General features: G+C 50.7%; 3 protein-coding genes and 1 pseudogene across 9 annotated transcripts in view; 2 read left to right on the plus strand and 2 right to left on the minus strand.

Moving 5' to 3' along the window:
- Positions 1 to 5987, minus strand: part of NDRG2 (NDRG family member 2) — an 80528-nt gene extending 74541 nt beyond the window's left edge. Inside the window, exon 1 of the mRNA XM_058738430.1 lies at positions 5913 to 5987. Coding sequence (XP_058594413.1) covers positions 5913 to 5972 — 60 coding nt within the window. The 5' untranslated portion in view covers positions 5973 to 5987. The remainder of the gene's footprint in view (positions 1 to 5912) is intronic.
- ZNF219 (zinc finger protein 219) lies at positions 336 to 14924 on the minus strand. 5 transcript variants are annotated; one of them, XM_058738423.1, is made up of 5 exons: positions 14801 to 14924; positions 3781 to 3872; positions 2081 to 3488; positions 1640 to 1771; positions 336 to 1415 (listed from the first exon to the last, which is right to left on the minus strand). In XM_058738423.1, the coding sequence occupies exons 2-5, from the start codon at positions 3784 to 3786 to the stop codon at positions 814 to 816; spliced, it is 2148 nt and encodes a 715-aa protein (XP_058594406.1). In that variant the 5' UTR covers positions 3787 to 3872; positions 14801 to 14924; the 3' UTR covers positions 336 to 813. The 5 variants fall into 5 exon arrangements, with proteins under 5 accessions (XP_058594406.1, XP_058594407.1, XP_058594405.1 ...); XM_058738424.1 differs by lacking the exon at positions 14801 to 14924 and adding an exon at positions 9110 to 9237; XM_058738422.1 differs by lacking the exon at positions 14801 to 14924 and adding an exon at positions 8612 to 9000.
- TMEM253 (transmembrane protein 253) lies at positions 11397 to 14064 on the plus strand. 3 transcript variants are annotated; one of them, XM_058738434.1, is made up of 7 exons: positions 11397 to 11495; positions 11615 to 11758; positions 12108 to 12218; positions 12311 to 12367; positions 12672 to 12776; positions 12895 to 13041; positions 13403 to 14064. In XM_058738434.1, the coding sequence occupies exons 2-7, from the start codon at positions 11651 to 11653 to the stop codon at positions 13481 to 13483; spliced, it is 609 nt and encodes a 202-aa protein (XP_058594417.1). In that variant the 5' UTR covers positions 11397 to 11495; positions 11615 to 11650; the 3' UTR covers positions 13484 to 14064. The 3 variants fall into 3 exon arrangements, with proteins under 3 accessions (XP_058594417.1, XP_058594416.1, XP_058594418.1); XM_058738433.1 differs by having other exon boundaries at positions 12666 to 12776; positions 13403 to 14063; XM_058738435.1 differs by lacking the exon at positions 12672 to 12776 and having other exon boundaries at positions 13403 to 14062.
- Positions 14925 to 22094: 7170 nt separating the features above from the next.
- Positions 22095 to 22498, plus strand: LOC131518214 (cytochrome c-like; annotated as a pseudogene).
- The last annotated feature ends 1150 nt before the right edge of the window (positions 22499 to 23648 follow it).

The following is a 23648-nucleotide window of genomic DNA, read 5'->3' on the forward strand; positions in this document are numbered from 1 at the left end:
GTGCTTCTTCACAGTGGCGCCTAGAGGCTTAGTGCACCCTTTGAAGTTTCTCCTCTCTCACTGCACCTACTTCTTGAGGCTGAGCTGGGCACAGTCAAGCTGGGATCCAGCACAGTCCAGCGGTTCTCAAAATGAGGTCCTTAGACCACAGTGCATGAGAATCTCCTAGGCTACTTGTTAAATGCTAATTCCTGGCCCTGCCCCAGAGCTGCTGAAGCCAAAAGTCTGAGGGTAAAGCCCAAGATTCCTCATTTCTCCTTAAGCTCTTTGGGTGTGATTACTAAGTGCCTGAAGTGAATTGTTTCTGAACAAAATGGCTGAAGGAGGACAGGACATAGGCAGACAGACACAGTGCCCTGTGCCTCAAGACACCTGTTTATTGGGGACACAACTCTGCGACAGGGATGACAGTAATCGTACCAAAAATAGCGACGTCTACAGGGCCCCTGAAGGGGCTAGAAGGGTACAGTGCCCCCCACCCCCACCCATTGTACAAAAATAAACTCTCACGCCTATGGACCAGCAAAGACTGGCAGAGCGGCTCCTCAACAGGGACACAGCCCTCTGCCAGCCCTGGGACCCCGTTCTTTGATCCTCACCCCTGCCACTTCTAAGGCACTGTGACTCCCCTGGGCTGGGTGGGTAGCGCCCGCCCACCCTCCTACGCCATCCACCCCCTCCACCTCTGGTCCGCCTGGGGCTGGGATATGGGTCCCACGCTGCCCCCTGCTGGCTGCTCTACCCAACTACCTCTAGCGCTCCCCCGCTCCCGCGGGGTAAGCTCACTAAGCTAACCGCCCCTAAGAGGGCTCCCTACCGTTCCTGTCCCCCCAGCCCCGCCTCTCCTGATCTCGACAGCCCGGGGCCCTCCTCCCCTTCCTGCGGAGGACTGGGAGGGGTCTCTCCCGACTGTACAGGGGTGTAGGACGGGGACGCATCGGCCTGGGGCGGCCTGCGGCCCCGAGCCCTGCGGCTGTGGTGCACTTGCAGGTGCAAGGCCATGAGCTCAGGCGCTCCAGTGGCGAAGGGGCAGAAGAGGCATCGGTGGAGGGCACCCCCCGGCCCAGCCTCGCCTCCTGGCCCCGCCCGCAGGGACAGGTCCAGGGGTTCGGCCTCACCGCCTCGCCCGTTGCGCAGGGTCCTCCCGGGGCTGGCAGGCTTCCGACGGGACCCCGGCGCAGCGCTCGAAGGGGGCCGGGGGTTCGCCGCGCCCTCCACCCAGGTCGCAGGCTGCGGAGCCGTCTTGGCTCCCGACGGCTGTGCGGAACCCCGCTGGGAAGGGGGCGGTGGCTCCGGGGGCGGTCCGGGGCCTGCTCCGCTTCTCTGCTCTCGGTGGTGGCGCTGCAGGTGATACTTGAGCGAGCCGGATTGGGTGCCCGCGTAGTCGCAGTGCGGACACTTGTAGGGGCGCTCGCCTGGAGAAACGGGTGGGACAGGGTCACAGAGGCACAACCACCGCTCACCCCCACCCACATTTCGCTCTAGATACAGACCCCTCTGGACCAGAAGAAAAAAACAAAACAAAACACTGCCACCCCACCCCCTCTGATTTAACAAAGCAGCAAGTGGATCTGGTACCCCTCTCATCTCTCTTCCTGCCCTCCAACTCCCTCCCCACCCCAGAGACTGGTCCCCTCACCTGTGTGCACTCGCAGGTGCACTTTAAGGTGATGCGCTGAGCGGAAAGATTTTCCACAGAAGGGGCAATCCTTTCCTGTGGCTCCCCGGCCCCCTTCAGGCCGGGACCCTCCAACTAACAGCCCATTCTCTTCTGCAATACACACATTAAGTAAGTCAGAATGGCCCTTTGCCCTAACCCTATCAGGGCCATGCGTCCCCACACCCACCCTTTAGGATTCCTTCCCCTCCAGGCCCAGAAGCAAACAGTACATTTGAGGGAACCTGAGGGGGTGGATTTGTTGTGAGTGGTGCTGTGCCTGTGAAAAGTGGCCTCCAGGAGCGAAAAAAAATGGAGAATTAAGAGACAGGTCTTTTTAAAAGGAGGGGACAGGAGGGCAGTGGTGGCATCAGAGTGGGCCCAGGGTGTGGAAACCTTGGAGAGAAAAGACCCCTTACATACCCTGCGTGGCGGTGGACCTTGCTTGGGTCCCCGCGGCAGGCGCAGAGTGCCCTGGCCCCTCGCCTGGGCGGGGATGCAGTGAAGCCAGAGGGCCCAACGCCCTGCTCCGGGCCCAGGTCTCCTCCTCCGCCTCCACCACCTCCTCTTCCTCCTCTGGCTCCTCGGCGCGATGCCGGCGAGCCCGGGCCGGGAGAGTGGAGGGCAGTGGGCGGAAGCCTCCGAAGCTGCGGCCAGCCCCAGGCTCAGCGCCCTCACCATTGGGCCGGGCCTCGCCAGCTCGAAGGCTCAGATAGCCCAGGAGACTCGGAGGCTCACGGCGCTCTGCCGGAGTGGGTGCTGGGGCCAAGAGGAGCGCGGGGCCCAGTGGCTCATAGGCCAGCAGGCCCAGGTCAGGAGGCTGAGGGGCCCGGGCCGCCCCGGAACCAGGACCCGGGGCACGCAACGGGCCCAGCTTGCTGGCGTGCACCTTCATGTGGTTCTTAAGGAACCAGGGCTCCTTGAAGCAGCGGCCACACACGGGACACGCGTGATCGAAGGAGGCCTTGTGCTTGCGCATGTGGCCCTTGAGAAACCAGGACTGCGTAAAGCTCTGGCCACACACTTGACAGCGGAACTCCGGGGGTGCTGGGGGGTCCTCGGGAGCAGCAGGAGCGGGGGCGGGAGCTGCCTCACGTTCGGGCTCCGGCTCAGACTCTGGGACCGATCTGGGTTCAGGTTGGGGTGGAGGCTGAGGCTGGGGCGCAGCCGAGGAGGCCGCCAGGGGGCGCTCAGGAGCTCCGTGGGCCGTCAGGCTGTGATGCAGCAGCTCCTCCTCCTGGCTGGAGCCAAAACTGCACAGGCCGCACTTCCAGGGCCTGTGCAGGATGTGCAGGTGGCGTTCGCGCTCCGCCGCGGTGCGAAACTTGCCTTTGCAGAAAGGGCAACGGAAAGTGGACGACGAAGAAGCCTGGGGCCGCGCCAGGCCTTCGGTGGCAGGGGTGGACTGCATGCCCCCTGAACTTCGGGCTCTCCCCAGCCGGGCCTCGCGCAGTAGCGCGCGCTCCTCCAACTCCAGCAACAGGCGTGCGGCCGGGCTACGCGGGCGCTCGGGCTGGTGCGTGCGCAGGTGCGAGCGCAGCAGGGCCCGCTGCGCTGCGCGGTGGCCACAGTGCGGGCACTGGAAGGCCTGGGCGCCCGGGTGCGCCCGCAGGTGCAAAGCCAGGATAGAGTTGAAGCGGAAGCGCTTCCCGCATACAGGGCAAGGGAAGCGCCTTTCGCCTGCGCGACTCTCGGACCAGCCCACTGCTCCCATCCCTGGAGACCCGGCGCTCACGCCTGGCCCGTTGGAGTAGCGCTGCAGATCCAGTTCGCCGTCGAATGCTGGCGGCGAGGGCGCTAGGTGGCCGCCCGGGGCACGGGGACGTGAGCCCTGTGAAAAAAGATGGTAACAGTGCAAGGGGTGGAGAAGGGAGAGCTGTGGGAAAAGCAAGGGCGCAGAAGGCCAGAAGAACACCCGAGGGAGGGTGGGTTGGGGCCTGAATCAATTACACCAAGTGCCCTTCCCACTCACCGTGGGGGAGGTGGGATGTGAATGGGAATTGAGCTGTTGGGGCCACCGACATAACTTCTAATAATGGGAAGTCAGAGAGAGAGAGAAACAGGGAGGGGGAGGAGTATAGTTGTAAGTACTTGCAGGTTCAAGCCAGAGCTTCTTCACTCACCTCCATGGACCCCCTTCACATTCTTTGGTTCTTGGGAGTGCAGGGAAGAGGAGGAGGAAAAGCTGCTAGTGAAGGCAACAGGTGCTGAAGAGCTAAAGCAAGGGAGACAGATTTGGAGGAAAAGATGAGCCCTGGTTTTCAGCAGTGGAAAGAGGCACCCCCAACCCCATACTCTTAGCACTCTTAGCTGAAACCTATCCCTTCATTCTCCTTCCTTGTATCCTGAGACAGGAGGGGACTACTGTCTTCAAAACTTGTACTCCTTGATTTGCCCAGCCCACAGGCTCCCTGATAACCCAGCTGTCTTCCCCCAAATTATTCATTTTACATGCTTAGTCCAAACCACCACCACCACCACCACCTCTGCCACTAACCACCACCACCACCACCACCAACTACCACCACCATCACCACCCCCTGGTGGTGGAAACCATCACAATACACCCCTCTCTCATTTAAGTCAGGCTATACAGCTTGATGAGCAAATGGGGTGGGCCTGCCATGCTCCCCAGTTATCCAAGTGGGACTAGTTGCTCTCAGACCCCTAACTGACCAGCCAGCCAAACAACCTTCCATACTCCACAGTCCTTCCTTCTGCCCTTATCCTGTCTTTCTGTCTTTTCCCCCTCATTCTCCCTCCCTCCGCCTGGATTCCTGATCCATTCATTTCCATTCATTACAGAGACTCATTCATGCATGGGAGAGAAACACCTCCCAGCAGCAGAGAGTCTGGAGACAGACAGAGGGGGAGGGGCATGAAGGGGGAGAGAGCCAGAGGGAGAGGGAATGAAGAGAGAGTTGGGGGAGGAGTGGAAGTTAAGGGGCTCTGCTGGCCTGGGGAAGGGGTTAAAAACTGCAAATACCGGATAGGATTCATCCCCGTGTTTCAAACCTTGGAGCCTGCAGTTTGATGGGGCATCTCAGCCCCTTTGTCCAGGGCTGTTCCGAGGCAGGCTTTCCTCCTCTCTGCAGGGGAGAGGCTCCCTCACACAAGAGGAGGATTACACTGGCTCTGAGCTCAAGAGGCTGGAGTGAGGGACGGGGGGCGGGGCTGGGCCATCTGCACAGATAGGGGCTCAGCACATGCTCTGAGCAGGAAAGGGTTAAAATTCTCCAGGCTGAAATTCCCTGGGCCTGGGATGTGCAGAGCTCCAGTTCTGAGGAAGGAGAAGAGCACTGAGAAGATTGGGGGGGGGGGGGGGGGGGCGGGGAGGAGGGCTCTCCTGATTCTAAGCTGCAGAGGTTAGCATTAGGACTTAGAAACAACCCCAGAATTAATATTCATAGAAATAGGCCTGAGAGGACAACCAGAAGTCAGCCAGCCTAACTTCCTACTTACATATAGAATTGTGTCTGGTCAAGGCCAGATGAATGTAGACCTAACCTATTTTTCTTGCCTGAGATAGAAAGAATATTTGAGATATAAAGGACTTCCTTACAATAGCCATTGTGAAACTGAAATGGGTTAGTGAGAAAGAAAAGGACTCAAGCATTACTTTGCTTAAGGATCTTTAACAGAAGAGAACTGGGCCAGGAGTCAGCCCTGCTTATCAGCAAAGAGAAAAGCCTCTGGAGGTCCAAGCCTTCTTTAATTTTTGACATTTAATGAACGTGATAAGAGTCTATGAAGGGGCAGGTACCTGTTACATGTGAAATCTGGGTTAAGGGAATTTTATGAACAGGAGGTTGACTGGCAAAGTGTCCTCATCCAAGGGTCACTAAACAACCTCCACCACCATCTTTAATATTTGCATTTCTGTAGTTCCAAATTAGAGCATCCATGGTCATCTTCTGGATCCTCCAAATAAACCCCTTTCCTGAGACTAAGAGCCCAGCTAGACTCAGTGAGTAGTCTCAGGAAAGGTGAATTAAAGAGTAGGACCAAGGAGTACAGGCTATTGTGGGTCCAGTCTGACTATTAATAGCCCTGCAACCTTCAGTAAATCACTTAACCTCCCAGTTTACTCATCTGTAAAACAAGAAGGTTGAACTAATTTATACTGATGGTCCCTTCCAGCTTGAAAATTTGTGGTTCTGAGTCACAGGACTCTTCTGGACCCCAGAGGGATGTTGAAATAAATGGTCATCCCTTCAGTACCATGGAGAGTGCAGTGGGCTACCAGAGGAGCCACTTTGGCCACCTCAGTACCATAGAAAGAGCTAGGAAGTGCTAGAAGGGCCACATTTGCCATTTTAGCACCACAGATAAAGCACTGAGAAAAGCTAGAGGATTTTTAAAAATTCCTATCTGGGAACCATGGGGAAGCGGGCCGGGGGAACAGTGATACCAGAGGGATTATTTTGGCCTTTTGGATGTCACTGAAAATAGATAAATGTAATAGAAAATAGATGTAACTAGAAGAATTTTAATTAGCTATAAGGAGTGTCCTGACAGTTACAGTTTGTACATCCTGGAATGAGTTACTGAGGCATCGTATTTGGGTCCATCACATTCTGTTGCTCTCCTGGGGATTCCCGGAACATCCTGGTGTACAGCCAATCTGGTATATTCAGAGGAAGCAGATGGTGGGGGAGGAGGGGGGGGAGGCTGGGAATACTGCATGGTCATAGCTGACTAACCTATGGGCACATATTCTGATTCTGAGAAGATTCTAGGGCCCCTAAAACTGCCTGTAGGACAGCAAGCAAAATACCTTATGGGAGGCTGACCTCATATATAAGGCAAGTAGAGCAGGAACAGGGCAAAGTTTCCTTCTCCAAAACAAAACAAAAACAAAGACTTGCTTTGCACATAGAATTTTCCAGGTCAGAAAAAAAAGTGATACATAAGAAGGCCCAAATTGAAGGTGAATTCCCAAACAGGGTACCCCAGAGGGTAGCCTCAAATAAACAAAACCCACTTAGACACCTTCCTAGGCCCAGTCAAGACCTCCTGAATCATCTCCGCACCAAAGGAGGTCCCAGGCACGTGATCCCATGAGTTTGTGTTTGTTTGTTTTTCAATAGGAGACAGCACTGACAGAGTCCAAGATCTATGAACTGGCTTAGAACCCAGATCATGCATGTTTTGCCTGTGAGCAATAATTAGAGTTTTCTATAGTCAAGCCCTAAACACCATCCACGAGATTTGGCCAGACAGTAGTACTGACCTACTTTCCACTCCCACTGGGAATCAGGGGTTATCTGGACCTTATTTGGGTTCTACACGGATATAGGGCTAGGGCTAGGGATCATAATTCCTTCTAAAGTAACAGGCCAATTATTTTTATGTGCTAGGAAAGCTGGTGGGGAAGGGGGATGTGGACCATCAAACCTTAACCGAGTTAGGGAAGAATGGAAGGGTTGGTGAGAGGAGTCTTAGAAACAAGGTCAGGTACATAGAAGCATCTGCTGACTGAAGGACCTAGAAGATTGTCCTTCAAGTCTGTGGTTCAAAAGTTTTTAGAGTCAGAGTGTAAGGGGCAAGGATTCAGGATTTCTGAGGTATAGTTGTAACTAAGCCTCGGTCATTGTTCATTTCTAATACTTGATGTTTTTCCCTCTGTTGAGAACCCTACACCTCTGAAGTCCACTACCAATTATGATTAACACTACACTAGATGACGTTAGAAAGAAAGAGAGCTTCTTAGGGGGTCTAGAGTCAAGATCACTTTTATCACACAACCACATGCCAGTAGCTCACTTTTATGGTCTCTTCTCCATGGCCTTCTGAACCTTACTGCTCAGGGAATTCCTCTAAATTGACCCCACATCACAGCATGCCCATCTTTTATGCTGAGTCCTTGCTAAAGCTTCCTTCCCTCCATCTTCACGGTCCTGATTTGGGGGCATGGCACCTCAGTCATTGACTCCAAATGTGCAGCAGGAGACAAGAGGAAGGTTCACCTGCTAACTTACTGCCACCCCACCACAGTGAATCTTATTCCACAGGCATGTCCCAACTTGACCCCTCTTCTGAAAGTTCTAGAGAACCTTGATTTTGGGGAGGGGGCATGGAGCCAACCCTAAGTCCCCTTACCTGGAGCTGACCCTAGAAAGGTCAGAGCCTTAGCACCCATATGAGCCTCAGTCCTCAGATTAGGGGGTGGGGGGGGGGGTGGGCAAAAGAGCCTCTGGGAAAATCTCCCTCCCAGAAGTAGGTTGGCAAGTAGGGCAGGACCTGTGATCCTGCACAAGAGATTCTTCCAGCAGCACCCCAGTCCCCTCCCGGGGAAGATAAGCTAGAAGGATGATGGGGTGGGGGGGAGCAGGGTTGGGAGACTGGGAGGCCAGGGCTCAGCTACCCGGGCCGGGAGAACAAAAGCTGAGTTGCAGCCGCCTCCGCCGCTGCCGCCGGCCGAGCTCTTTGTGACACTTTGTTTGGGACGCAGAGAGGGAAGCACCCCCCATCCTCTCCCCTCCCCCACCCCCCCGCTCCGGGAGAGTTTGGGTCCCTTCCCCCTCTTCCATCAGCCCTACCTGGGCCGGGGGGCGCTCATCCACTCTGGCTCCCGGCTCAGCCGCCCTGCACCCCCAAGGCCCCTCGCGCCCTGCCTTCGGGCCCCTACAAAGACGCCCGCGCGCCCCCCCCCAACGCTGGCCTTTCCCCTTTGGTGTCCGCTTTCCCGTCTTCCCCACCTGGCCCCCCCCTTCCTCGAGGCCCCCCAGCTCTCCGGGCTTCCGAAGCCGCCGCCCCCACCCCGCCCCCCCAGGAGCTCTGGGCGAAGTTTGCTTGGGGCCGAGCCGGCGCCCCTCCCCCGCCCCCGCCCCCTGCACCTGCTCCGAGCCGGGCGCGCGGAGCGGGCCCCCCCTCCGGGTGGGGGGGAGGGGGCCGGGGGCGGGGGCCGGGTGGCGGAGGGGGGGGCCGGGAGTGGGGGGAGCGGCTACTCACGAGCCCCGGGCGGGCGGCGGCGGAGCGGGCGGCGGCGGCGGCGGCGGCGGGCGGCGGGCCGGCGGCGCGGGCGTCAGCGTTACGTGGGGCCGGGGGAGATGCGCCGGGCCCCGGCCCCCCCGCCCCCGGCCCGGCCCCCGCCCCCTCCCCGGTCCCCCGCCCCCGGCCCTGGCCCGCATTGTGTGCGGCGGGAGGCGGCCCGGCCATTAGCATGCGGGGGGCGGCGCGGCGGGGCTGGGAGCCGCGCGGGAGCGGCAGCGGGGCTCTGGCTCCGGGGACAGGGAGCTGGGGACCCCGGGAGCCGCGAGAGGCGGCCGCCAGGGGCGGGGTGCGGGCAGTTTGGAGACTGGGGGCGCTGTCGGAGGGAGGGAGGGAGTGAGCGGGGGTGGGACGCACAGACGATTCCAACCGGAGACTGGAAGAGATTTTGAAAGGTCATCTCGTCCTTCCCCCAGCCTCCAAGCCGGACTGCCCCTCCCACCCTAAACCCGGACATACCAGGGAAGGAGTTGGCTCTGCCGCTCTTTCTGCCCCAACATGCACAGACTCGGGAAGTTCTTCCTGGGGTTTTATCTCAAAGCCTCTCCCTTACAATTTCTGTCTCTCTTTTTGGGGAGGAGGAGGAGGGGCGATTATAGAGATAGTTAATGTCTGCCGTATAAGAAACATTATTAAAGTTACTCTTCGGTCCTTTCTGTTCTTGATAAACAATTCCTGCTCCTTCCTCTCGAATTCTCTTTTCCACTCCTTAAGTCACTTTAATGGCTCTTCAATACAACAAATATTTACTGATTGCTTACTAAGTGCCAGGCACTATGCTCAGCACTGTGGGGGATGAACATATGAGGGGGGTTGTGATACCCTCCCATGAGCAGACTGTAATCTAGACGGGGGCTACAAATTTGTAAATAGTACACTCAGATTTTATCAGTATTTACCGAATGCCTGTTTACATATTTAATAGTGTAGAATCCTTACAATAACACTCTGAAATATAATCAGTCTGCATATACAGGTAAGGAGAATGAAGCTGAAGCGTCTCTTTCCACTGGCCTACCAGCTCAGGGATCATCAGAGCAAGCCTAACATTTCAAATTCTGTAAGGCCATTGCCACCAAATAGAATTAATGCACATGGGGACTGAAGAGGGAGTAGACACACAACTTCTCCAAATCCCTTTAAGTGTGATTCCCACTCCACAGGAAAGAAAAGTGGACACAATGCTCCAATGAGTGTTGGACCAGCACTAAGCAGGGCAGAAGTGGCTTTCAAAGGGCCGCTTGCCATCCAGGACCCTGCCTCTTGGTACTAACTCCCAGGAGTCTTCTGCCCAGTCTTCTACCATCAGTAATAATAATGATAATAGCCACTAACAATTGTTGAGCACTTATGTGCCAGGTACTGGGCTGAGCTAGTTCGTTGCATTTTCTTTTAATACTCAAGGCAACCCCTTGAGTATTGTATTGAGATCAGTATTATTAACTTCCCTTTATAGATAAGGAAACATTAAGTAATTTGCCCAAGGTCACCCTGGTAGATCTGGGATTTGAACATAGGTTCGGTTTTCTTCAGATCTCAGGCTCTGCACCAAGATGTGTCTTTCCTATTTTTGCTTCATAGAGTATATATTTGGGGCTAGCTGGTTCTGCTTCTCACTGTAGAAATAAATGCCCCCCACCCCCAACTTAGCTTCTGAATAAGCTTTTAGTATACAGGCATCAGGCACATCAGTGTGACCTCGTCACACCACTGATGGTTATTAAGTACCCTCCATGAGTCAACAACCTCTCATAGCCATATCATTAGCCCCCTTTTTATCACTCAGGTTGAACAAAGTGAGGTTCAAATAGGTAGAATAGTGTATCCAAGTTCATACAGCTGGGAGTGACAGAGCTGAGATTCTAGTCCAGGCACCTGACTGCAAGGCAACTTCTGCCTCTCAAAAATATTCATCAGTAGGGGTGCCTGGGTGGCTCAGTCCGTTGAGTGTCCAACTCTTGGTTCTGGCTCAGGTCATGATCCCAGGGTCATGGTATCGAGCCCCACATTGGGCTCCACTCTGACAGCATGGAACCTGCTTGGGATTCTCTCCCTCCCTCTCTCTCTCTGCCCTCCCCGGCTTGCACTCACACTTGTGCACACTCTCTCTCTCAAAATAAATAAATAAATTTTAAAATTAAACTTTAAAAAATATTCATTGATGTCCTTCCCAAAACTGACCATTTAGGGACAATCTTATACATATCTAGCTGCAAATTAACACTGAGAAACAATCCCCACTATAAGTAGGGATCCCCATCTACTTAGTATCCAATCCAAAGTAAATCCTTCAAGAAAGGAAGGAGAGAGGAGAAACTGTCCAGAAAGTGAGAGACAGGAAGGCAGGGGAATTAAACCTTGCCTGGTCTTGAGACAAATCTGCAAGTGGTAATGACAGGGGACCAAACTAGACAGTAATATGGGATTTCCCTAGAAACAGGCAGTAATTTGAAGAGGAAGCAAACAAACAAACAAGCAAACAAAAACCAAACAAGGGGAGGAGAAAGATTAGATGGAAATGTGGGGAAACTGAGGCCCAGGGTGGTAGTGTCCATGGGGATGAGGTGAACAATCAGAAGACTCAGGATGGGCAGAGAGGGGGGCAACAGGAAAGGACAGAGCAAGGCAGGAATGAACTGCCTTGTGGAATGAACTGAGGCTGGGTTTGCCCATGGCCACTCCCTGGATCCTTAGGCCTTCATGGGGACCTTTGCCCCACCACACCCAGCCCTGACAGCCTGTCTCTGCCAGCACAAGTTTATTGTCTGCTCTAAGCTACCAGACCCTGCTAGGAGCTCCAGGCCAGGCTGGGCCCCATCTCCTTGGAGTAGCTCCTTCAGACTAGGTAGGTGTGAGGCCCTGAGGCTCAACTCCCTGGATATTGGAAGCGGGCAGAGGGACAGCTCAAAGAGATATTGCTGCATGTGCTATCTCCTGCTAGGTGCCATAATGCATTTCTCCCAGCCTAGGAAGCATTGAACTCCAGTGGTCAAGGGAGCCATGGAGGAAAGACCTGCTCAGCGGGAACAGGAGAGACCCAGTGTTCGTCTGGAAAAGCTACAGCACTGGGCAAGGCACAGGCAGAGTGGGCACCTCTTGGTGCTGGCGGTGAGGCCAGGCTGCCCCACCCCAAGCTTCAGCATGCCCACTTGTATCCCAATTCAATTCCGCCCATTTTTAGGGAGCACCCACCATGTACCTGAAACTGTGCTAGGCTCTGAGTGGGAGGAGGGTGGAGAAGGCATAGAACAATGAAGCAGGACCCTTAATCTCTAACTAGCTTCCATCATGTGGGGAAAACACATAGGTAAGTAACTAAAATTGGACAGGAGGCAGAAAATATTAAATAATATCCCATTCCTTTACTTGTCCTTGGTTGACTACTTTCTGCCAACGTGCATTCCTCCCAATTGCTGATCTCTGGATCCCCTTCAACTCCCCTGTGTCCGGCCTCCAGGTGAGCCAGCTATGGCTGGCTGTGGCTGTGATGCCCTTTGCTGTCTCTGTTGCCTGCCTGAATTCTGCTTGTCACATGGCCACGGCGCTGCCACTTGTGCCTGGAGCTTTGGTAAGACCCACCACAAGGAAGGGTGGAAGGAAGATCCTGGAAGCCCCTCCCTAACAGGGCAGAGCTCAACATTTGCCTTTCTCAACATTCAGGGTCTCCTCACTGGGATGGTTACCCTTGAGCTGCGCAGATCACCCCGCCTCTGGAAGGTGAGAGGGGAAGAGAATATAGCACTGTTCTCCAACACTGCCCCCCACCAAACACACACACACACACACACACATGCAGGACTCAGCCCAGGAAGTGGCTAGATGTTAACTAATCCTGTCAGCTCTCTGCCCCTGACTGGCCTAAAAGGAGAGAAAGCAAGAAAGTTAGAGGGCTGATGGCCCTGTTTGGAGGTGGAGGAATAGGAGCTAAGTTTTGTTTTGGGGCTAGGCTGTAGGTGGGGCTTGGGATTGCAATGAGTCCCCTAGGCTGGGCAGAGCTGAGCTGGCTCACTGGCAGGTGCAGGCCATGATGATACTCAACATCTTCAATCTGATCTTGGGCTTCATCGTGGTGGTGGTCGAGGTGATGAAGACAGCCTTGGGGCCTGCCCCAACTGCCCCCTCCCAGGTATGGGTGAATAAAGAAGGTGGGAGGATGAGGAGGCAAGAGGAGATGGAGAGGGAATGGGGCAAGAGCAAACAGGTGCTGGGTCCCCTGTAGCATTCTCAGCCCTGTCTACCTGCAGCTGGCTGGCTTGCTGGTGGTGGAGCTCAGCGCTGAGACCTTCACCTTAGGGGGAGTGCTCCTCTCAGCACACTCTCTATTCCTGCTGAGCCAGAGGAAGCCAGGATGCTGCCGGACCCAGAGTCTGCACTACCAGGAGCTGCAGGAGGTATTCAGGGCTTGGAGGACAGTATGGAGCAGTTAGCTAGCAGCTGATTTTTTCACTGGCTATTGTGGTCAGTGGCACTTAAGGGAAAACCATGGGGTGGTGGGAGGTGGAGAGGGAGAAGGAGTTGTAGCCAGAAACTGGTTTTCTGGTTTTAGACGTTTCTCTCATAGTGGTGGGTAAGAGGGAGCTGGGCGTCTAAATGCCTGGGACTAGAAATGTGGGACAGCGTTAGGAAGCTGTCTAAAAGGAAGGACTATTGGAACAAGAAAAAATGGAAGAACAGGAGGAAGTTGTTTCTGTCTGGGATTCCCCCCTTCCTCACCCCTACAGTTTGCTCCCCTCACACCTATCTGGCTTTTAGGGTCTCTCTGAGTTGGAGGAAGTTGCTGATTTGGAGAATGGCCCCACGGTGGCTAGCACAGCAAATGGAACAAATGAGTGAGCTGGCGAGGGGAGGCAGAGAAGTCCTGCTCTGCTACCCGTCAGGAGCAGTTTCCAGACCCTCCTGTCCCCACTCCACAGAACTCAGAAGCTAGATGGAGTCAGTCAGTCCTCTGAGACCTACATGAAGTCCAGTGGAGTGCCTTCAATTTCATTCGGACTCGGCCCCTTTCTCTTCCCTTCCTCGCTAGGGGAAGCTATACCTAAACCAGAGTATTCCCTCCCCTCACTAGCCTGAAAAGCTGCCCGCCTGCAGGACATCCTTAAGCCAACTTTCAGCTGTACCCACTTCTCCCTTCCATCCTTCCCCTCCTTACCCATAGCCTCCCCATACAGCTTCGCATCTGTCTGATCTCACTTATTTCTCTTCTTTCCACATTTCACAATCCCATACTCCAAGCCCGGGTTCCCGTATGCGCCTCTTGGAAGTCGATCCACGGGGGCTTTAGTTTTCTCTTTCGATCCCGGTCCCTTCTACTCTAACAAAGACTACGAGTCCCAGGATGCCCCTCTGCCCCCTGGCCTGATGGGAAATAAAGAGCCTTCCCTCCGGGATGGGGGCGCTGTGCATCTGCTGAGTGACGCGAGGCGCTGTAAGTCGGGGCCTAGCCGAGAGTTTCCTCGGACGCGACCACTGGCCCTGGGTGCAGGGAGGAGCCGGGCGGGCTATCCTGCGCGGGGGCGCCGCCGCCCCAATCACGGCAACTGAGAGCTGACTGTGGGTCCACAGCCCTCCCTCTGGCAGCTTCGGGGACGAGCTGGGGCTGGGAGCTGGCCCTCGGCAAAGCTGCGTGCCCCAAATGCTGGCGCCGCGCCCCCTCCCATAGAGCCCAAATCCAGAGTCCTGAGACTTGGAGCGCGCGCGAGAAAGGGGTTGGAGATGATGAGTCAGAAGCCCAAGGCCCTTCTCGTCCCCCTCCCTTCGGGCCCCGGTGCCGGACGAGGACAGGCGCGTGGGGCAGATGGGTAGATGGGGCAAGAAGAGGAAAGGACGCGGCGACCCGAGCTAAAATTTTCCCGCCTCTTGCGAGCACGCCGGTGTAACGAGCCCACGTTGCTGCCACCCTTTCTCTCCAAGGCGGGAGCGGGACTGCGCAGGCTCAGCCTCTCGCAGCCCCGCCGACCTTTGATCCCGGCTGCGTCCGGTTGTTGAAGCTCTGGTTGGGCTCAACCCCCACAGTTTATGACCTTCGCACGTGTGCAAAGATGACAAGCTCAAGTGGGCTTGAGAAAAGGCCAGGAAAACTGGGAGACCCAGTAGCACCAGCCGCTAGAGAAACTAGAAATTGACTACAGCTGGAGTACTAAGAGAACTCACCCCAAATTCACATAGTGCCCAGGATGGGTGTGCGCCTCACACTCATTTTTGTTCCCACTTGAGAAGGCTTCTTTCCCTAGAGAATGCTGCTTCTCCGAACTTAGTCAAGCCCAGGCATCAGTGAGGAAAGAGCGCAGCCTGGCTGCCTTGCCCTGACATTGCAGTGGTGCCAGCGGCAGAGCTCCTTTCTGTTTGTGACACCTTGGGAGTGGTGATAGTCGCCCTATGACAAGGTTGTGTGAGTACTAGTGGGTGGAGACAGTTCTGGAATTAGGCTCTTGAATGGAGAAAACAAGATCTGGGCCTCCCCCTTCTCCTCCCAGTCTAACCGCCACAATAATGCAGAGCTTATGTGTGCAAGACTGCGAAAATTATTTTCTTCAAAGTCAGAAGATGGTGGTGGATGAGGAAATTGGGGGTAAAAAAAAAAAAAAAACAAACAAAAACAATTCACTGTGTCTTCCAGATAGGATCGACAGCTTTTAGTGATAGGATCAGAAGTCTAGGAATTCTGGTTCTTGGAGAAGCTCAACCACTGTACAAATGAACCTTATCAGTCAGGTTAGGCTAGGCTTTGGTAACAATGCACCAGTTTTTTTCTTCCCTTAAGTAAGCTCTGTGACCAGAGTGGGCTTGAACCCACAACCCTGAGATTAAGAGTCACATGCTTTCCCTACTAAGCCAACCAGGCACTCCCAAAATGCCCAAGTCTTAATGGCTTTCAACCACAAATGTTGGTCTCACAGTACATGTCTAGAGTAGGCTGGCAGTGAGCTCTACTCTTTAGAAGTTACTCAAGGTACCCAAGCTGTTAGAGCACCACCATTTTGAGATCCTACCTAAATTACCATGAGACTTAGAGTCCCCCACCCCCACCCGAGTGAAGTAAGCATGAGTTGTTCATGGGCTCTTAAATGCTTTTGCCTCAACAGGACATACACCACTTTCACTCCATTGGCCAAAGCCAGTCATTATAGCCACACCCAACTTGAAGAGGGCTAGAAGGGCAATCTTTTCAAATGTCTGGAAGAAGTGAAGCAGAAATATTTCATTAAAAGGAAAAATGTTAAATCATTTGTGGTGATTCTTGAGCAGCTTAGCAGCTGGAACTCACCCATTCCAGCAATTATGCCTATATCTACCTCTAATTTTTTTTTTTACATGAACCACTAAATGCAGTTGTTTTTTTTAAAGATTTTATTTTATTTTTTAAGTAATCTCTACACCCAACATGGGGCTCAAACTCAGAGACCCCAGATCAAGAGTTGCATGCTCCATCCACTGAGCCAGCTTGGCACCCCTAAATGCAGTTCTTCATAGAAACTTTTCAAAAAAATAATAGGACTGGGAGCCCGGAACTTTAGATTCTGGTTTTGTTGTGTACATTTTGGGAAGTCAACCTTTTGGAACTACATTTTGCTTACATGGAGGTTATAATCATAGTATTTATCATCTCTGCCTTATTGGAATATCAAGGCTAAAATAAAATCACACATGGAAAAATACTTTGAAACTACAAGGCACTCCAGAGGCTGAAAATAAATTGCCTACAGGGTTATGGAGTAGTGTAAAGGAGTGAAAGAGATAGAGTATGAGGTAACAAGGATTGGTGGCAACTGTAGCAAACCAGAGAGCACACATTCTACTTCAAGATGTTCCCCTCTGGGGCGCCTGGGTGGCTCAGTGGGTTATGCATAGGACTCTGTTTCAGCTCAGGTCAGGATCTCACAGCTCATGAGATGGAGCCCAGCTTCAGGCTCCACACTGTCAGCAGATTCTCTCACACCCTACCACCCCGACCCCCCCGCCCCGTCTGTCTGTCTGTCTGTCTGTCTGTCTCTCTCTCTCTCTCTCTCTCAAAAATAAAAAAAGACGTTACCCCCAGTTACCCTTACTCCACTCTACCCAATTATTGCAAATGTGGGACTGTGGGCCTGGTACTGGCATAGTTCCAATTTTCCTATAAAAGTCAGAAATCCTAACTTGTTAAATGTGAGCTCTTCTGATTTTAAAATGTTGAGGGGCATCTGGGTGGCTTAGTCGGCTAAGCGTCCAACTTCAGCTCAGGTCATGATCTCACGGTCCGTGAGTTCAAGTCCTATATAGGACTCTGTGCTGACAGCTCAGAGCCTGAAGCCTGTTTCTAATTCTGTGTCTCCCTCTGTCTCTGCCCCTCCCCGTTCATGCTCTCTCTCTGTCTCTCTCAAAAATAAATAAACATTAAAAAAAATATTTTAGGGATACCTGGGTGGCTCAGTCAGTTAAGTGTCTGACTTTGGCTCAGGTCATGATCTCAGTTTGTGGGCTCGAGCCCGCTGTTGGACTCTGTGTTGACAGCCTGAAACATGCTTCAGATTCTGTGTTTCCTCTCTCTGCCCCTTCCCCGCTCACACTCTGTCTCTCGTGTGAGACATAAATAATATAATAAATAAATAAATAAATAAATAAATAAATAAATCGTTAAAAATTTTTTTTAAATTTTTTCAATGTTGAGAACAATATTTTTCTTTTCAAATTGAGGATCAGATTCAGCCTAGAGTCTTTCAATTTTAGTCTCCTTGTTATTCAAACATATGATGGGAATTCAGGTTTTGGGTGTGCAATACACTTCTTGTAGGCCTTCGAGGTCTTTTCTGAAATTCAAGACTCTTGGAGAGACATTGTGTTCTTAACCTTTTTTTTCTTCTTTTTTTTTTTTAAATCAATATCTCTCTACAGCATTAGTTCTCAGGGAGGGGGAATTTTGCCCACTAGGAGTTATTTGCCAATGTCTAGAGATATTTTTAGTTTTAACAACTGGTGTTGGGGGCAGGTGAGGAGTTAGAATGGAAGGAGCATTAGATGATTAGATGAGAAGTCAGAAGATCAGAGATTTAGTCTCAGTGTTACTAATGCCCCTTCCATATGCATTATCTTCTCCAGCTGCGAATGAAGATGGTCTGAGACATCCTGTGATCTTCATTATTCTCCCCCACACTGCTTGTCTCCAGAGTCCTGGCTGCTGCGGGAAAGCATTCTGCTTTGCTACAAATCTTCCCAGCAATCACCCTTATCACTTTGGCAGCCTCTGTGAAAGTCACTCATATTTTACTTGAATTACTGCCTATTGGAACTTCACAGAAAGAAGTGACTGTGACAAGGTTCCTGCTGACGTCAGTTTTTCAAGGCCTTGACCCCTATCCCTTGCTTTAAGCACTTTAGAAATGACCGATTCACATGTGGCTTCATATGCAGCTGAATTCTGTGGTGATTGAGAAATTCTCCGTGTTGATGAATTTTGCCCTCATTTCTTTGAAATTCAGTCATTTTTCTCTGGCCTTGAATACAAGATTATAGACAACAGACGGTATCTCCCAAATCAAATACCTGCTTTTGCAAATAGTTTAGGGTTTCTGTGCTGGGCTGTGTCCTCTGCTGCCATCTCGTGGCCTCTTGGCTGCCCGGGTCGAGGTCTCACAAAGAGCCTTCCCGCAAGGTAATGGCGTGTAGCAGGGGCTCTGTTGGAGAAAGAACCTCTTCAAGCAGCGAGATGCTCCCCATATCCCTCCCCTGCAGCGGGTCCACCAGGGCCGAGGCACCGCGGCCTGGCGGGGAACCTGGACGCGGCGAGCAGGCGGGAGGCGCAGGGCCCTTCCGTGTCCTCCTCACCCCAGCAGGCCTCCGTGTCTGCTCTGCGGGGCTGGACTTGAGCCACCCTCAACTACCCAGGAGTAATGGGAGATCGCCTCGCCTGCCTGGTCGGATGAATGATCCGCAGCCTCTTGCCTCTACCATCCCAGGGCTGGGATGTTCTTAATCTCAGGGAGGAGAGATTACCCCGTTGGGTTTCTGGATTCCTTTTTCTTGGCTAGGCCCATTCGGTGTTGCTTTGTGTCCACGCTTCATCTTGGCTTGCCCAGCCCATGCTCCTCCAAGTTCGGTATTTGATTGACGGGTTTGAGCAGGACAGAGGCAGGGCGGTCAGTGTGAGGCAACGTTTCCTATAAACATGACAGGATCTGTGCCCTGTACTGATCAGAGGCCCCTCTCTAGGGTACAGGGAATCTGAGCTACTTGTGACTGAGCAGTGACTCTGCAAGAGGGGAAAGGCAGAAAACACTTTTAGTTGGTGCTATTTTTTTTTTCCACTATAATACTGTATTAAAAACTTTCCAGTTGTTAAAGCAAATGTGTAGAACTGTCCCTCATGTTAGCCCCTCCCGTATACTTTCTGTATGTTCACCTTTCTATGGAGAGCCCTGATTGTACCACAACCCCATTACCCCTAACCGTAGAAGGGGAGGAGGAAGAGGACACCCTTGGTGTTTATTTTAACCAGCTTTCCCCCAGTATAAAAATTCAGGGGTAAGGGCCTCCTTGTATAATTTCTTAGGGCCTCACACTAGATGGCTTGCTACTAAGCCATCTGTGTGTAGTGCTTCTCTTGAAAATTCAGATGCTATTTACTTAATGGGAGTTGTCTTCCATTTCTTTTGTTTTTCCTTTGTGTATATTTTTTCTGCCTTATTTCATTATTTTATACTCCGTTATTTTTTATTCTACTTATCATCTGAATCTTCGGTTTATTTTTATTAGAAACTTTTACTATATTCTGTCCAAAATTAATAAGTTCTCCTTGTTGATTCTTGGCTATTTTACCTTGCCTTTATAAAGTTTTCTTGTTTGGGGATGCCTGGGTGGCTCAGTCGGTTAAGCGTTTGACTTTGGCTTAGGTCATGATCTCATGGCTCATGAGTTCAAGCCCCTCATCGGGCTCTCTGCTGTCAGCACAGAGCCTGCTTTGGGTCATGGGACTGAGCCTTGTGTTGGGCTCCACACTAAGTGTGGAGCCTGCTTGGGATTCTCTCTCACTCTCTGCCCCTCTCCCCTGCTCATGCTCTCTCTCTCTCTCTCAAAATAAATAAATAAACATTAAAAAAAAATATATATATATATCAACTGAATGATTAGAACAGATGACCTTTGGGGTGCCTGGGTGGCTCCGACAATTAAGCGTCCAACTTCGGCTCAGGTTATGATCTCACAGTTCTTGAGTTCAAGCCCTGCGTCAGACTCTGTGCTGACAGCTCAGAGCCTGGATCCTGCTTCTATTCTGTGTCTCCCTCTCTCTCTGCCCCTCCCCCACTCACGCTCTGTCTCTGTCTCTCTCTCTCTCTCTCAAAAATAAATAAACATGAAAAAAAAAAAAAGAACAGTTGACCTCTAATTTATTTTACAACAGTAGGATTTGGTTTTTCATCAATGGTGATGTTTTTAATTGACACATCCATCCTCTCTAATTTGAATGCCTGGCCCTGGGCAAAATTGTAAAGTAAGGTGTAAAAGATTCCTCTAGTCTCTAGAACAGAGTTTATCAACCCTGACTACTGACATTTGGACCAGATAGCTCTTTGTTGTGAAAGGCTGTCCTGGGGAATGTAGAATGCTTAGCAGCAGCCCTGACCTCTAACCACTAGATACCAATACACCCCTCCCCCCTCTCCCCCAGTTGTGACAATTGAAACTGTCTCAGACATTGCCAATGTCTCCTGGGGAGCAAAACAGCCTCCTCCTTGAAAACCAATGCCTTAGAGAGATATAAGATTTCAAGAACTTAATGTCTAACTTCACCCAGATTCTTATACTGAAAAAGAAGAGACGTACAAAGGCCTACAAGAGCCATATTGCACATCCCAAGCCCGAAATCCTACCCCCACTGTCCGCCTCTTATTCCTCCTCTGAATTTTCTGTCTTAACTGATATTTTCATTTGGTTACACAAGCTGCATGCTAAACTCTTCTCCCTCATTTCCTATGGCCAAATGCTCCCATGTTCTATAGATTCTCCTCCTGCTCTTGAATCAGTTCTCTCCTTCACCACTGCCCCACCTTAGGCCCTCACTTCTTCACCTAGACCACAGGAAAAACTTCATAAAGTTTCTATGCCTCCAGGCTTGTCCTTCTCATACATCTTCCATGTAACCACACAAATGTGACCACATGGCTTCCCTGCTTAAAAGCCCTTCAGTTGTCCCCATCACCTATAAGATCAAGTCCAAGTTTTTTTATTTTGTTATTTTTTTATTGTTTATTTATTTATTTGGAGAGAGAGAGAGAGAGAGAGAGAGAGAGCAAACGGGGGAGGGGCAGAGAGAGAGGGAAACAGAATCCCAAGCAGTCTCCTCACTGTCAGCGCAAAGCCCCACTTGGGGCTCGATTCCACAAACTGTGAGATTGTGACCTGAGCTGAAATCAAGAGTCAGATGCTCAACCCACTGAGCCACCCAGATGCACCAAATTCAAGTTTTATAAATGATACAATGACCCCTATGACCTGGCCCCTGCCTGCCTTTCCAGTGCCATCTCCCACATCCTCTCCCTTCACTCTTCAGTGACAGCAATCTGAGGAAGGTGGCATTGGCATGCAGCCTTAACATTTAAAACAAAATTATTAATGTGTATGATAGACACTTCCACCCTATCTTTGCACTTCACCCTCTTACTCTCACTCTTTTATTTATTTATTTTTAATTTTAATTTTTTTTTTTTTTTTTTTTTTTTTTTAGAGAGAGCATACACACAAATGGGGAGGGGACAGAGAGAGAGATGGGGAGAGAGATAATCCCAAGCAGGCTCCATGTTGTCAGTTCGGGACCTGACTCGGGACTCGATCTCACAAACTGTGAGATCACAACCTGAGCCAAAATCAAGAGTCAGACATCTAACTGACTGAGCCACCCAGGTGCCCCTCGGCCTCTCACTGTTTTCTTTTTGATTAGCCCAGGGATGATGATGATATGATGATGATGATGACAATGACAGTATTGACTCAGTGATGGGCTAGAGGGTGGGGGTCAGTGCTGTTTGTTGCAGACATTACTGAGAAGGCAAAACAATTAGAACACTAGTAGTGGGGGGCTCCTGTCTAGCTCAGTCAGTAGAGCTGGTGACTCTTGATCCCAGGGTTCTGAGTTCAAGCCCCACATTGGGCATAGACATTACTTAAATAAAAAATAAATAGAGAGCAGGGCCTATGGTTTATGAGCAGGCACCTTCATTTCATGCACGACCAAAGAGTGATTTAAAAATGGGTGATGTTGAGGGGCACCTGGGTGCTCAGTCGGTTAAGCATCAGACCTCGGCTAAGGTCATGAGCTCACAGTTCATGAGTTCAAGCCCAGGGTCTGAGCCTGACAGCTCAGAGGCTGGAGCCTGCTTCAGATTCTGTGTCTCCCTCTCTCTCTTCCCCTCTTCCACTCTCACTCTCTTTCTCTCCCCTCTGTCAAAAATAAATAAACGTTAAAAAAAAATTGGGTCACTTTGAGAAGGGCAAGATTTTTGTTCAGAAGTGTGCTCAGTGCTATACTGTGGAAAAGGGAGGCAAGCACAAGACTGGGCCAAATCTCCATGGTTTATTTGGGCAAAAGACAGGTCAAGCCCCTGCATTTTCTTACACGGATGCCAACAAGAACAAAGGAGTCACCTGGGGAGAGGAGACACTGATAGAGTACTTGAAGAATCCCAGGAAGTATACTCTAGAACAAAAATGATCTTTGCTGGCATTAAGAAGGCAGGGGAAAGAGCAGACTTGATAGCTTATCTCAAAAAAGCTACTAAGGAGTAATATTTGGCGATTGCCTTATTTATTACAAAACAAAAATGTCTCATGACTTTTTTTTTATGTGTACCATATTTAAATTGATCTCATACACCAGAATTCAGATCAGGGACTATTTCTTTTGGACAGTCCTGATTTAAATAAGATTAGTTTGTGGTTAAATGAATATGATCAGCTTTTTAAACTTTGATAGTAATTCTGGTTCAGCAAGTGCTGTCCCCATTTTCCCCTTCAAAAAATAGATTGGAATTAATTAATAATGTTCAGCTTTTCACAGAGATGGTAAATGCCATGTTTAAACTTATAGAAGATTGGTTTTATATTTAGATTTATACAAATGTATATATTTAGATTTATATTTTTATATTTAGATTTATATAAAATAGATTTATATTATATTAATATATTTAAATACTAAGGAAATCCCTTCACTGTATCAGAACAGCAAGACTCAGCTGTGTTTCAAGTTGTTTGTTAGCCTGTTAAAGGCAAGGGCTGAAGATAAGCTGGCAATGTCCACTTTATCTTTTTAGTCTTAACTATGCCATTTAAAATGTTGCCTTTTGCTTAATGAAAGGCATTTTAGTGTGGTTAATGTATAACATTAAATCAAGAATATTAACAGTTCTCACATTTTATAGATGATCTGTAAGGTCAGATGCTTTTAAAATTCAGGTATAAGGTATAGCAGCAGCCTTGGCTTGTGAATTCTTTACGAAGTTATAATTTGGGGTTGTCTTCTAAACAGCTATTTAAAACACAACTGTGGAATTACCGTATATATGTATGACTGGTAATTGCTATTGCCAACTAGTGGGTTAAAGTAGAGGAGATATGTCATCAACACAAATTTGTAAATTGTGTGTTAAGGCTTAAGATAATGAAAAACAAAATCACAGATCATGGAAAAAATTAAATAAATAAATAAAAACACTAGTAGGAGGTGAAAGCCATATCATGAAAAAATAAGTCAGAACATCTGATTTGGGCACATATATTTCTTTTTTTTTTTTTCAAGTTTATTTATTTATTTTGAGACAGAGAGAGCAAGCAGGGTGAGGGGCAGAGAGAGAGACTCCCAGGCAGGCTCTGCGCTGTCAGCGCAGACCCCGATGTGGGATCTGAACCCATGAACCGTGAGATCATGACCTGAACCAAAGTCGGATGCTCAACCTACTGAGCCATCCCGGCGCCCCCAGTGCATATATTTCTTTCTTCCATGCGTTATTCAAGCTGTTGTATCTAGTCCTAG

Source organism: Neofelis nebulosa, chromosome 7 (assembly GCF_028018385.1).
Source record: "Neofelis nebulosa isolate mNeoNeb1 chromosome 7, mNeoNeb1.pri, whole genome shotgun sequence".
NCBI lineage: Eukaryota > Metazoa > Chordata > Mammalia > Carnivora > Felidae > Neofelis > Neofelis nebulosa.

Bases quoted from the DNA above. Each gene is read 5' to 3' on its own strand.
- TMEM253 (XM_058738433.1), top strand. From the start codon at position 11,651: ATGGAGGAAAGACCTGCTCAGCGGGAACAGGAGAGACCCAGTGTTCGT. The intron at 12,219-12,310 runs GTAAGACCCACC...CTCAACATTCAG, and splicing joins CACTTGTGCCTGGAGCTTTG to GGTCTCCTCACTGGGATGGT. The intron at 12,777-12,894 runs GTATGGGTGAAT...GTCTACCTGCAG, and splicing joins CCCCAACTGCCCCCTCCCAG to CTGGCTGGCTTGCTGGTGGT.
- ZNF219 (XM_058738423.1), bottom strand. The intron at 1,772-2,080 runs GTATGTAAGGGG...TGTGTATTGCAG, and splicing joins AAGGTCCACCGCCACGCAGG to AAGAGAATGGGCTGTTAGTT. The intron at 1,416-1,639 runs GTGAGGGGACCA...CCGTTTCTCCAG, and splicing joins GCACCTGCGAGTGCACACAG to GCGAGCGCCCCTACAAGTGT.